Here is a 13,817-nt window from a genome sequence, read left to right as displayed (position 1 = left end):
CCATTTCATCTCCTGGATCTTTCCCTGACCGTGGAGTTTAGTTGTGTAATATATTCTGCTTCAGGCAGAAACACTCCACACAAGTACGCAAGCGCAATGAATGCTTTGATGGACGCTTGCAACCTGCTCCGTTTGTGTTTTGACCCATTTTGGATGAATGAGGTTGAGCTTTTGTGGCTAGAAGCATATTCTATGAAGTCTTTATTCTATGAAGTTGAGTGCAGAAAGTGTGTGTGCGCTTGGGTTTGGAGTTGAGTTTCTCACCTCTTGATTAAAAACCTCAGCGGCCCTGAAAGAGAGTCAGTCACCAATCGAACTAATGAAGGCACTAATGTGTGTGCAACTCCACTGATTCATATGTGCATGCAAGTGTGTTTGGCTTCTATTAACTCACAGACATAAAGTTAACAGACAGCGTCACGATGTAGGAACGTCCCAGCAGCCCCCAAACATTTTAGTGCTTTTCCTGCTTAATTTGTTCATTGATAAAGTCGACATAAAATCAGCCACAACCCTGTTTGAAGAAATAATTCCTGTAAGATAAAATCATGTTTTGTCTCATTGAATATCCTGTTTCACTCAGAATTGCGTCACATTATGGCAGTAAAATGGTTATGAATGCTGTTTCATGTTGATTAAGTGTTTATAAAGAGGTAAATGCTCAAGAAGCATTTGCAATGCATCTATAAAGAGCAATGCAGAAAGCATAGACCGTGATCTTTAGCTGATCCGTGACTCCATTAGCACTAATGTTTCATTGCACCTCAATATATGTGCCTGTGCACATTTACATTAAACATAAATGTATCATAAATTTTATGATACGAAAGCCAATGATGTATAATATTACCACTAATAATTATTAAATAATTGTTATAATTATTTAATTTAATAATTATTATTAGGATAATAAATAATTACTCTTATTTCCTCTATAACGCACACATCTCACACAGGTACATTTCTGAGTCATTTTCTCTCTCTGTCTTCTTACAGGAGGACAGTTGTGGGCGTGTAATTGATGGTGTGGCCTGTATGAAACAGGCAGGGTGTAACGGTGAAGCAGAGAGTCCGGTTTCACAGAAAAACCTTGAGCAGAAAGACTCCTCCCCTGACTCCACCCACCAGAACAGCACAGACACGCCCCCCAGTGCGGAAGGAGACTCCGCCCCTTCAACTCCACGGAAGAAACGAGGGCGGCGGAAACTTAAGCAGCCGGAGCTACGTGAGTCACCTGTCTATAGTTCAGTCAGCCTGAATGACTTCATATGTGAAATGTGTCAGAAAATTCAATTCAGAATGCGATGAAGCTATGGCACGAGGTGCATACATTAAATCTCCATTTAGAATCATCTTTCAGGAACAATTTAGTAAATGCAGTAACACTCTTCAACTGTCAACGTTTATAACTAGCTAGCTGAATAATAAATATTTGGTTTAATGGTAGAAACATTTGACATTAGCTATATTGCCCCCTTAGGAAGGTTTGCATCAGTGTGTTGGCCAAGTATTTTCCATCTGTGCCCGTTTTTTCTTTTAGCCCTGTTTTCTTCTAAATGACCTCTGTGTTTGTCTTTCAGACGTTGACGAGGACGACACCAGCAGCGACACCAGCAGAGGAGAGGTGAGGGATCAAAACACAAATTTAGTCAAAAAAACAATAAACCGTATTTTCCGGACTACAAGTCACACTTTTTTTCATAGTTTGGCTGGTCCTGCGACTTATAGTCAGGTGCCACTTATTTATCAAAATTAATTTGACATGAAGCGAGAGAAATGAATCAAGAGAAAACATTACCTTCTCCAGCCACGAGAGGGCGCTCTATGCTGCTCAGTGCTCCTGTAGCCTACACTAAGCAGCATATAGCGCCCTCTCACGGCTGTAGACGGTAATGTTTTCTCTTGGTTCTTGGTTATAAATAAATGCGACTTATAGTCCAGTGCGACTTATATATGTTTTTTTCTCATCATGACATATTTTTGGACTGATGCGACTTATACTCAGGTGCAACAAATATAGTCCGAAAAATACGGTAATACATTTTGAGAATCATTTCAAAAATGTATAGGACTAGGGCGGCATCATTCAGGCAAAGATTTAATTGCATTTTTATATATTTATAAATTTATTTAGGTATTTATTTGAAAACTCCAGGTTTGCTCCGCTTGTTTGTAGGGATACGCAATTTGGCCAAGTAATTGTGGTTTATATCTCAATGTGATTATATAATTATAATAATTTTTATTATTACTAAATAAAAATACTGCTATTATAATAATAAAATAAAAAGGATTTTTCGCAAAATTATATTTACAGTACCGCAGAAAAATTACAACCCATTTGGCCATTTATTTATACTTTTTTTTTCAAGATTGCAAGGCTATAGGGTTGCACAATTTTTGAAAATTTGTGATTTAATTATCAATATTGCTATAAAATGGTAATAAAAATATAATATTAATACAAAATTATTATCATTATTATTACTAAACAAAAATATGAAACAAAATAACAAATATTGCTATTATAATGTTTCACTGTGAATTAAAAAGGAGTGTTTAAGTATGTAATATACTAATATTTCTTAATTTCTTTGCTTTCAAATGTTAAAGCATTAAGCCTTTAAAGCTTCCTGACAACAGACAGTATATAAGTGTTTCTTAATACAAGTTTGGAAAGATTGTTAGTGCACACTGAGTTCCCAAATGTTACAATTGACCCGAACTCTTGAAGCAAATTTACTGTGAAATGAGAAACTGAAATGACTGGATCATGAGCGCAGTGTTGCGCTTGCCTCTGATACGTGCGGTGCATATTTTGGAACTTGAAAACCAAACTAAGTCATATCGCGATTTTGTTTCATTTCGTATGCAGGACTTGCTTGGAGAACTGGTTTAAACTTAAACTATTGGGTTATCTGGAACCATTCGGGTGGTTCAGAAAGGTCTAGTTAATACATCACACAGAGTTGACCATCTGTGATTGATTAATCTTTTCCCGCTCAGCGTATGAGAACATGCCGAAGGAACGTTTCAGGCTGTGTTTATGTGAGAGACATGAATGTGTAAAGCCAAAACTTGGCCTGCATGGTACTGTAAGTCATAACATGCCAAAATATGTGTTAACAGGCTGTTAAACATGTTACAGGTGTTTTATTAGGGCTACGTATGCACTATAATTCACAAAAATATATAGAATAAATAAAGCCACCTACAAACTGGTTTGTGCTGGCATTTTCTTATCCATTAAATGAGTTTCGGTATCACTTCAGCACTTAAGCCTACAGATCACCTCAAAAAAACATGTAAAGGTCATGAAAGCATGTGCTCTTTGAGTCTGTTCTTCACAAGTGTGTGTTCACGGAGAGTGTGTGTTTGTCTTGTAGAGCGACGGGGGTCGTCTGAGGGGCCGGCAGGGCTGGGACATCAGTCTGAGGAGACGTCCCGTACCAAGAGAGACCTTCCAGGCCGGAGACCCCTACCACATCAGCCGCAGAGAGAAAGAGGAGTTGCTCGCCCGCTGGAAAAAAGAGAAGGTTAGAGAGATTCCAGAAGTACACTACAGTTATTTACACTCTATCAGAATCTTATGTCATGTTTGTTACATTGATGTTGAGTTGGGCGTCAATTGTTATTTTTCATTACTATTATGTTATTAGCATAAATTTATTTTAAAATACATTGATTTTGCCATGAAAATAGCCATAGATGATGGAATGGCAGTAAAAATAAACTAATAAATATATAAATGTACAGCCTATCAACAGCTTTTGTGGGAAAGACAATTAGAGCTAAATCATTTTGATTTATGCCTTAAAACAAAAATTTCAAATCATGGCACTTTTGCAATGGAAGTAAATGAGCTGTGCACTTCAGGATTTTTTTAAATATTCAATATTTATATTGGAGGGAGCACTGAAAATGTGTTGATAAATGATATTCCCCTTTTACAACTTTATTTCCCCCAACCCCCAGAGAAAATACTAGAGAAGAAATATGAAAATAATGTTGTACCTCAAGAAAAAAAATCGGAGGAAATAATTAAATGGTGAAGAAACAAATTAGCACTATTTCTAGCTCATTCAAATACTGAAATATGGAGGTTTCTTATGTATTTGAATGAATTCTGAATTAAAAATGGTGTGTTATTTGAGGAGGGTTGTGAAAATCATCCGTTTAGCAAGTGGATGAACTGGTTATGTGTCACATAATGTGTGTGTTTGAGTCATGTTTAGCTATCTGAAATTTCTTGAAGTATTGCATGAATATTGTGCAAACATTAACAGATTTGCTTGCTTTATGAGGTGACTTAAAACAGGAAGGGTTAATAGGGTTATGAGTCGGCATGATATGTAAATGCACTACAGATTTTCTACAGATCTTATCATTCATCTGTGCATGTTTCAATTTGATGTTAGGTTTTTGACCTTATAATCTTCTGAAATCCTAACTCGATTTTCTGACTTCACTTTAATGACGTATGCTGTACTCCTCCAATCATAACCCCACTCCTTGTGTTTATAGATTTGATTTTTGCATTGCATTATGTACTTCCACTGTAAATGCATTACTGTAACCACAGTTAGCTTTTCTTGTTTTTTAAGCAACAAGTCAAAATCATTTTCGGTTGTAATGTATGTTATGCCACAAACGCTTGTGTTGAATCCCGAACATTCCTTTAGAGACAAAGAGGGAATGTGTTCAGTTGCTGCTGTTGAAGTTTGATACGAGTTGAGCTAAGGACGTATGGAAAACTCACATCGTTCAGTCAGAGCTGCTGAACGATACAAATGAGTGTGTTTATAAGGAATGGAAAAACTATTTAGGACAATGTTGAGTGGTACGTATTCAGATGGGGTTTTTGCAGTGGATGCTATAGAAGAAAAGAACCCTAAAGAACCTTTCAGTGAACAGTTCTAAAAATAATCACTTTTTTCTAAATGTTTAGAATTTCAGTTTAGAATTCTAAAAAACCCTTTTTTTATAAAAAAAAAAAAAAAAAAAAAAACCTTTTGTGGACTGGTAAACGTTCCTTGGATGTTTAAGTTTCCTCATGGAGCCATCAATACCACTTTGTTTTTAAGAGTGTATTACTCTTAGCTCTGTTTTCCTCATGTTATGGTGACCTGATAATGGGTAATATTAGTTAAAAAGCCCAAAACAGCTCAAAGCAAAGGTTGTCTGAATGAGGGTTTTGTGTGATGAAGCATAAAAGCGTGTGTTTATCCGGGGCCTCGGGGGTTTTCAGGGGCTGTCGTGTCCTCGGCTCACCCAGCGAGGGCTGTTTCTCTTGGGTCGCGGAGATCCCGCCCACTGCAGCCTCTGGATCTCATCAAACTCTGGCGCAGCGCTGCTATGGCGCTTCACAAAGACCTGATTACAACTGTGTGTGTGTGTGTGTGTGTGTGTGTGTGTGTTTGAGAGAATCACACATGGTGTGTGTGAAGCAGGCTAGTTTATGAAGACACTATAATAAAGGATGATGTAATTATTTGTAATAGTGTTTTCGTTTAAAATTGCTTAAGGAGTTTCCTCTGTGTGTGTGTGTGTGTGTGTGTGTGTGTGTTTTGCTCTCTCTTTCATTCATTCTAAGTATTTAAATTGTGGCTTAATTGAACCTTTCCATGTTTCTCAGTAACAATGACAGTCAAAATGTCTAGTAAAATCCTTCCCGGTGAAGAAAGTCATTACCTATTCTCAGTCATTACCCCCCCCCCCCCTCCCAACACACACACACACACATATTTCTCTCTTTTCTCTGGTCGGCGATTTTCGCTCTCGTTTAGCATCTCGTTTTATGGCGGACGCCCTTCTGGTCCCTATATATGCAAACACTCTGTGACCAATCAGCACGGAGTCATGTGACTCGCGATTCCCAAACAAAGACATTGTGTGTGTGTGTGTGTGTGTCTCCCCCCTTTCTGTTTTAAAAGTGTCTTTTAGCCTGAGAAAACACATGCACACACACAGCTACCTGAGCGGGACTGCTGATCAGACACAGCGGAGTGTGTGGGTACGTGTGCACTGTGTGGAAAAGACACATTTACTGATGTCTCTGTGTATGTGTGTGTGTGTGTGTGTGTGTATGTAACACAGAGAATGAAGGTAGAAAATGCTGATTTGGCTGTTTGCATTTATGTGTGTGTATAATATATACTGCTTATTATTAAAAAAAACAATAGCATGTGCAGTGCTATTGGAATAAAGGTTTTAAAAACATTTTAAAAACCTTCCACTATAAAGAACCTTTTATGTCTTGGAAAGTTTCCATGGATGTTAAAGGATCTTTATGGAACCATTAAAGCCGATAAAGAACCTTTATTTGTATATTTTTAGGGGTGTATCACTGATAGATATTTTAAACAGTACTGTAGCATGCTAAATAATGACTTAAGTATATTAACATACATGCTGCTATGTTTATTTTGAATGTAATTTTGCATATAATCATACATTTTGGCAGTCAGATCAAATAATGTGTCAAGATGTCAAAAATCGATTCATTTCACAATAGATATGGAAGGTCAAGTCGAACATGTTGCATTGTATGATATGGCAATCTGTTGTATACTGTGTACTTTGACGGATGCGGTAGTAAAAATTGCATACTGCGTACAGTATATAGACTGCATACTTAAGAAACAGTACTAGTAGTATCCCATCCTGAACATCGAGAGAGAGGTTGTGTGTTATTGGACTTGAGTGAAATATAGATCTGTATACACTGGCTGCATGGTTTTGTTTGTACTGTGTTATTATAATGTTATGTGCATACATGATTCATCTTCATATTTACTATAGAGGTTGGATGGTGTTTATCAGGCTGCATTGTGATTTAGAACAAATACTTGCTCACATACAATGTTACATGTTATACATTGGTCCTCTTTATATCAAAGAAGGAAATCACATTCTATTGAATACTGTAAAGGCATTGCTGAGTATGCTTCCAAGTTACATTGCTAGTCTTTTATAGAAATATATCACCAGATCATCAAATAGGATATATATATAAGTTAGAAATATATGCATATTCTATAAAAATCTTCAAAATTGTGGGGTCAGTAAGATTTTATTTTTATATTTTGTGAAAGAAATTACTACTTTCATTCAGCAAGGATGCCTCAAAGTGATCAAAAGTGACAGAAAAAACATTTAAAATGTTATAATGTTGTAATTAAATACTAAATAATTTACATTATTACATTTGTAAATTACATTTTAAATAAATTACATTACATAATAAATTAAATTTTAAGGTGTTTTTTAAATAAAAAAACTGTTAATTAAATTGTACAAATTTCACAATATTACTGTTTTAACTGTATTTTTGATTATTATTATTTTTTAATGCAGCCTTGGTAAACACAAGAGACTTCTTACAGAAACATTAAAAACTCTAACTGACCCCAAACTGTTTTTGATAAATTATATGAATGCTTTACGAAAAGGAGTGAAGTTTGTATAGAAATGAGTCTGAGAGATTTTAGGGTCACGGTGAGGTCAGAGTCAGAGGTCGTTCATGATCATAAAGCTCTCAGCTCTTGAAACTTGTCATAAAGTTAAGGGTCGTCGCAGAGGCCGAGGGGTCAGAGGGCGCATTCAGGTCAAACTGGGAGACGTTCACACACTACGTGAGAAGACTGCAAACAGTTTCTATGTATCGGCACATAGAAACACTGTCACCATTTATAGCACGCCAATGAAGTGAACTACAGCAGGAAATTAGTAAATCTGTTAAAGACTGCATTTCCCAGGGTGCACTGGGCCATATGCCAAAGAGATGCTGGGTAACCACCAACACAACCACTATAACATCATGGAGACACTGCTAGAAGAAAATGGACAATCTGATTCAAATAGTAGATCTGTTCCAAAACCTAGTGAGCTGCCAATTTAAGCAGAATTTTAAGATGCGTTCCGTTTCGAATGAAGAAAAGGTTCCAAAAGGTTATGCTGCCTTCTAAAATTTTGGCCAAACTCTAAGGCAGCATCGCATGTATTCATCACGAATGATGCACTCCTAGAATGCATTACTCATTGAACATTTCTGATTGAAAAAACAGATGAATTTAATTGAAAATGGGTTATGTTGCAACATGCTTATGTCAAACTCTTTTATCAGAGATGATTCAAGAAGACAGAACAATCATATAAAAATGGATGAAAGAAATCATAATGCCCAATATGACTTAAAGCCATGAATTTGTAATAGAGACGTAAAATACATTATTGCATTGTCAGATGTTATTGCTGATTTGAATCCAAATCAGGAGTCTCTCTGTTTTCCAAGGCTACAGCGAAAAGAGTAATATTGTGAAACATTATTACAATTTCAAATAACTGTTTTCTATTTTAATGTATTTAAATATTTAATGTATTGCTGTTAGACTAAGCTGTATTTTCAGCATCATTCCTCCAGTCTTCAGTGTCACATGATCCTTCAGAAATCAGTCTAATATGCTGATTTGCTGCCAAATAATTTCTATTATTATTATCATCAATGCTGAAAAACAGTTATGCTGCTTCATATTTTTGTGGAAACTCTGATACTTTTTGGCAGGATTCCTTATTAAATCAAAATTTAAAAAGAGCTGAATTTATTTGAAAAATATATTTTATTTTTAACAGTATGTGACACTTTTGATCAATTAAATGCATCTTTGCTAAATAAAGATAATGATTTCTTTAAAAAAATAAATAAATAATAAATGTGTTTGAGCATGTGTGTGTGATAATGTTCTTGAACTTGAAAATTGTAAAGCTAACTACAAGTCTGTAATCTGCACGACAGACGCCAATAACATGACATACATTTGCATACGTGGTGATTTATTGATTTGAGCTTTGTGTTCAGCTCGCCAAATGATTTGCATTCTGTTTAAACCTGTATTTAGCACTGAGCACTGGAGATGGATGTCAATGCCAGGTCCATCTTCTGTTTCCATCCCTCATGTGATATGTATGACTGCAGTGGGTTTATGTGTCTCCACTGACCCGTCAAACAAGCCTGTCTTCTGTATTTTACATGTGATTAGCTGCTCTGCGGTTGGCCGTTTAGTGGGGTTGAAGGTCATATGAGGCACTTGTGATCTTCCTGCAAAAGGTCACACAAGAGAAACCAACAGCTGCTTGAAGGAATCAAGGTTTCACAGTCTTACATACAATAGTAACAAAAGAAGCCGAAGCATTGAGAATGAAACTGTGCAAATGTCAGGAACATCGTGTACCCTTGTGAAAAACTACACTTTAGAATATCTTTAACAACTTTATTATTAAGGAAATATACTTGGACATCACTTCTATTGAAACATATGTCATGCATTTAAATATATTTGTAATAACACATTTTTAATGATAAAGTTGCAGTTGTACATTTGAAATGTAATACCGAATAACATACTACAGTGCAAGTACTTTAGATGTGCTTTAGTATGTTAATCATCAAAAGAGGAAATTTACTTTTTGTACTCTTTTGTACATTCTGTGTGTGGTGCATCCCGTGGCAAAACTCAGCACTGGGCAGTTACTAGGGTCTTTTAACAATTAGTTAGGATTTTTAAGAATGTATTAACACCTTGGCTAATCACTGGTAGCATGTAGCTATTCACTGCTAACATGTGTAGCATTTTGGAAGTCCTGTTTGCCAGCATGAGTCAAAAGAACCAAGTTCCATGTCTGTATGATGTTCTGATGACAAGATATTGCTAAATTGTTGCTAGGGTACTTAGTTTGGTTGTTAGGTATTGACTTGGTAGCTGCCAGTAATGATAGTCTAAATGTTCCTTGCTAGTATGAACAATATAAACCAACTCACATTCTCTAGAGCCCCTTTCACACTGCCATTCCGGCAAATACAGGGGTCGTTATATTTTGCACTTTCACTCTGCCAGTGATGACCCGGTATATGTGCGTGTTTTCACACACAACCCGTAAAGATCCCGTAACGACACGTGACATCAGGGTGTGACGTGTAATGTACGAGTCGACAACGCTAGGCACGTTATACTTTCACTGAAGCTAGTGAACGATCTCGGCATCAGCGCATAAAGTGAGGAACTAACTGATCTCTGCTTCATTACAGTTTGCACATATTTATATTTTTACGATACGCCATTAGATCTGGCTTTTGTTCACACAGCGCTCATCCCGGGACTGAACCCGGCAATGTTACTATGTCCCCGACCCGGGTTCAATGCGGTAATCAATCCCGGGACGTGTTTGCTTTCACACAGAAGGCGACCCGGCAATGTTCTGGCAATATGCCGGGTCCGACATGCGGTGTGAAAGGGGCTTTAGGCATTCAGATTTGAAGAGCATGGCCAGAAGGTTTCCAGGGCAAAACTTAGAGACTGGATGTGTGTCACACTAGAGCCAATCCCTGTGTCTGTATGATGTTCTGGTGCTGAGATGAGCTTTATTTATGCTGCCAAATGGCTGCTAGGTTACTGTAAATGGTTGTTAGGGTGTTGCTAGACAGTTACTAGGGTGAAAACAATAGAATCTTGTTGACATTGTGGTCTCATCAGATACTGTAGATGTCTCCTGCCAAATTCACAGCATTGCTTCAAATCTGCACATAATGAATCTTGACTAGACGTATACACTGCCACTGAAAAAGTTTGGGGTCAGTAGGATGTTTTTGAAATAAATGTATACTTTTATTCAGTGAGAATGCATTAAATTGATAAAATAAAATTACAATAAATATTTAAATTGTTTCGAAAGATTTCTATTTCAAACAAAAAAAGTTATTTTGAACTTTTTATTCATCAATGAATCCTGAAAAAAAAATGCATCACGGTTTCATCTGTTTTCTTGAGCAGCAAATCAGCATATTAAAATGATTTCTAAAGTATTGTGTGACACTTATGATTGGAGTAATGATGCTGAAAATTCAATAAAAAATTTCAACAATATAATATTTCTCGATTTAGCTGTTTTAACTGTTTTTGATCAAATAAATGTAGCCTTGGTGAGCAGAAGAGACTTCTTTCTCACATTAAAAAATGTACTGACAGCAGGCTTTTGAATGCTAGTCTAACTCCACGTGATGAAGATGCGATCCACTCAGATTCATATGTTTACACTTAAATTTATACATTTAGCAGATGCTTTTATCCAATGCAGTTTGTCAAAGAGCCAACAACATTCATGATCCACAGTGCCAGGCTTATTATTAGATTTAGTATATGGAATATGAATGTAGTGGTTCTATATTGGATTTCTACAATCCATGTAAACAAACATCAAACACTGACTTTCCTGCCAGGATACCAATAATTCTTGAGGGTTTAGAAGTCTAATACACAGAGAGACACATCCTGTCTCGTGTTAACTCAGAGTTTGTCCTCATATGTCAGTAAAAACTTGCAGCTCCATTTCCACAGTGATTTCAAATCCATATTTACCTGAACACACATACACTAGGTTGTTTCTGCCTGAGCAATATTAGTAAAAATCCTTTGAGACCCTGTGTGTTTGTGTCTGTATTTCACCTTGGTGTTTGTGTGCCTCCGTGTCTTTAAGGAGGATAAGGCCCAACTGGTGACCATCATGAGTGACATGATGGACGACCAATCAACTGTCAGCTCTCAGAAGGAGGAGGAGGAGCCAGCCATCAATCTCCTTTCCATGCCCACACCTCAGCAGCAGCACACTGGCCCCGCCTCCCCAACGGTCGCCACGACGCCTGAGCCGCCTCCTGTCGCCTGTGGCAACAAAGTGATGGCGAGATCCTCGGAGATGAATCTGGAGTATGAGGTGAATCCCTGTCCTGAAGGATCACTCCTAAAAATAATGTCTCTTCATTGGTTTAAATACTGTACACGTTTGTATTCTATGACTTGACCTGAATTATTATTATTTTTTTATTATTAGATAAGCAAGATTAACTAATATTTAAAACAAAATTAAAAGTAGATTGATTTAAAGTTGTACATTTTCCATTTAATATCTGAAGCTAAGGCTGTAAAAATTAATTGACTGTTAAACTTTTCTGTTGAATTAACTGTTAAACATTTCTAACTTTTTTATTTTTTAAATAAATTAATAAAATAAATATTGATAAATCATTTTTAAAACACACACAAATGTGTTTTTTCTCAATTTGTGTGGCTTCATGTTTCAATCTTTATTGCCAGTTCCAGAGCTAATACATGAAAACTGATGTAGATGCGTGCATTTATCAGGATAATCTTTACATCTCAAGTTTAGGTTAAAAAGCTGCCATTAAACAAGGAGTGTTTAAAATATACCTCAATTGTTGACTCTACATTAATTTGAGGATTTAATGTTTCATGCTAAACTCTACTCTTAGAAATTAAATAATATTGACTATTTACTATTATTTTATGCATAATGATTGAATTTACTGCACATGAATTAAAATTAATTATTAATTAGATAACAAAATTAATATTGTGTTTCACTTAAAACTGCATAATAATATTCAAAATATTAATTAATGGTAAATTTAAATTAAATAAAAAATATTGCGATTAATCGCAGAAAACTGTACAATAAATTGATTAAAATTGATTAATTGATTTTTTTTCTTATTAATTTGCAGTCCTGCTGCAAACCTCATATAAAATTATATAAATTAAAACTTAAATATAGTTTGACTTCCTGAGGTTGATTATTAGTTTTAATGTTATGCAGCTGCTTTTTTCAGTGATTATTTGCTGAAAAAGAAGAATAACTTATGAATGACTTATATAAGGACTCATTAGATTCAGCTGTGTGCCTCTTCTTGTCCTTTAACTGTCACTGACACTGAAGCTGATGTCTCTGTGGGTTTCCTCAGGACGGCCGTGGGTTCGGGATCGGAGAGCTGGTCTGGGGGAAGCTGCGGGGATTCTCCTGGTGGCCCGGCCGGATCGTGTCGTGGTGGATGACAAGCCGCAGTCGCGCCGCTGAAGGCACCCGCTGGGTCATGTGGTTTGGAGATGGCAAATTCTCAGTGGTGAGTCTTCTGACCAATCAGGATCCTTTATGAGTGCTTATAACAGACATTATAATAAACATCCTCTTCTCTTTCAGGTGTGTGTGGAAAAGCTGTTGCCCTTGAGTACATTTTGCACATCTTTTCACCAGCCCACCTACAACAAACAGCCCATGTACAGAAAAGCCATCTATGAAGTTTTACAGGCAAGTCGTGATATTTCTCTATCGTGTGTTGTTGTATACATGTTGTTTATGTTGGATCTCTGTTCAGACGGCGAGTATGCGTGCCGGGAAACCGTTCCCTGCGTGTGCGTCCACTGATGACTCGGACTCAGGGAACAGTGTTGAAGTGCAGACGCAGCAGATGATTGATTGGGCCAACTCTGGGTTCCTCCCTTCTGGTGCCAGAGGCCTGGAGCCGCCACCAGGTACAGCATCGAACAAACACACAACCCCCTGCCCAGGTTAAAGTTTTGTTATTTCAGAAACCATTTTGCTTGTTAAGCAATATCTTTGTTATTGTTTATTGACAGTTTGTTTATTATTTATCACTATAATTAAATACTACTACAAATATAATTATGTAAATGTATTTAATTGTGCAGTTTATTGGTTTATCATCTAATTTATCAGTTTGCATTGTTTTAATTATTGATTTTAATTGCATTTTGATACATTTTATTATTATTATTATTAATTTTAATTAATTATATTTTAATTCATTTTAATTCATTTATTGAAGTATTTATTATACTTAAGTATAATATAATATACTTTATTATACTTATTTTGGATTTTTTTTTTATAGCATAAACCTGATAATTTGACCTTGGAAGAATTTGATGAAATTTATTAATAAATAAAAGTTT

At 36.1% G+C, this 13,817-nt stretch overlaps 1 protein-coding gene across 2 annotated transcripts in view; it reads left to right on the top strand.

The window, feature by feature from the left end:
• Window positions 1-13,817, top strand: part of LOC127938552 (DNA (cytosine-5)-methyltransferase 3A) — a 43,675-nt gene that overhangs the window by 15,019 nt on the left and 14,839 nt on the right. For both annotated transcript variants that reach the window (XM_052535253.1, XM_052535252.1), the window contains 7 exons: window positions 997-1,225; window positions 1,581-1,624; window positions 3,387-3,536; window positions 11,530-11,763; window positions 12,809-12,967; window positions 13,045-13,152; window positions 13,220-13,376. In XM_052535253.1, coding sequence (XP_052391213.1) covers window positions 997-1,225; window positions 1,581-1,624; window positions 3,387-3,536; window positions 11,530-11,763; window positions 12,809-12,967; window positions 13,045-13,152; window positions 13,220-13,376 — 1,081 coding nt within the window. The remainder of the gene's footprint in view (window positions 1-996; window positions 1,226-1,580; window positions 1,625-3,386; window positions 3,537-11,529; window positions 11,764-12,808; window positions 12,968-13,044; window positions 13,153-13,219; window positions 13,377-13,817) is intronic.

Source organism: Carassius gibelio, chromosome A20 (genome assembly GCF_023724105.1).
Source record: "Carassius gibelio isolate Cgi1373 ecotype wild population from Czech Republic chromosome A20, carGib1.2-hapl.c, whole genome shotgun sequence".
In the NCBI taxonomy this organism is placed as follows: Eukaryota; Metazoa; Chordata; class Actinopteri; order Cypriniformes; family Cyprinidae; genus Carassius; species Carassius gibelio.
This window is presented reverse-complemented; position numbering and strand designations above follow the sequence as displayed.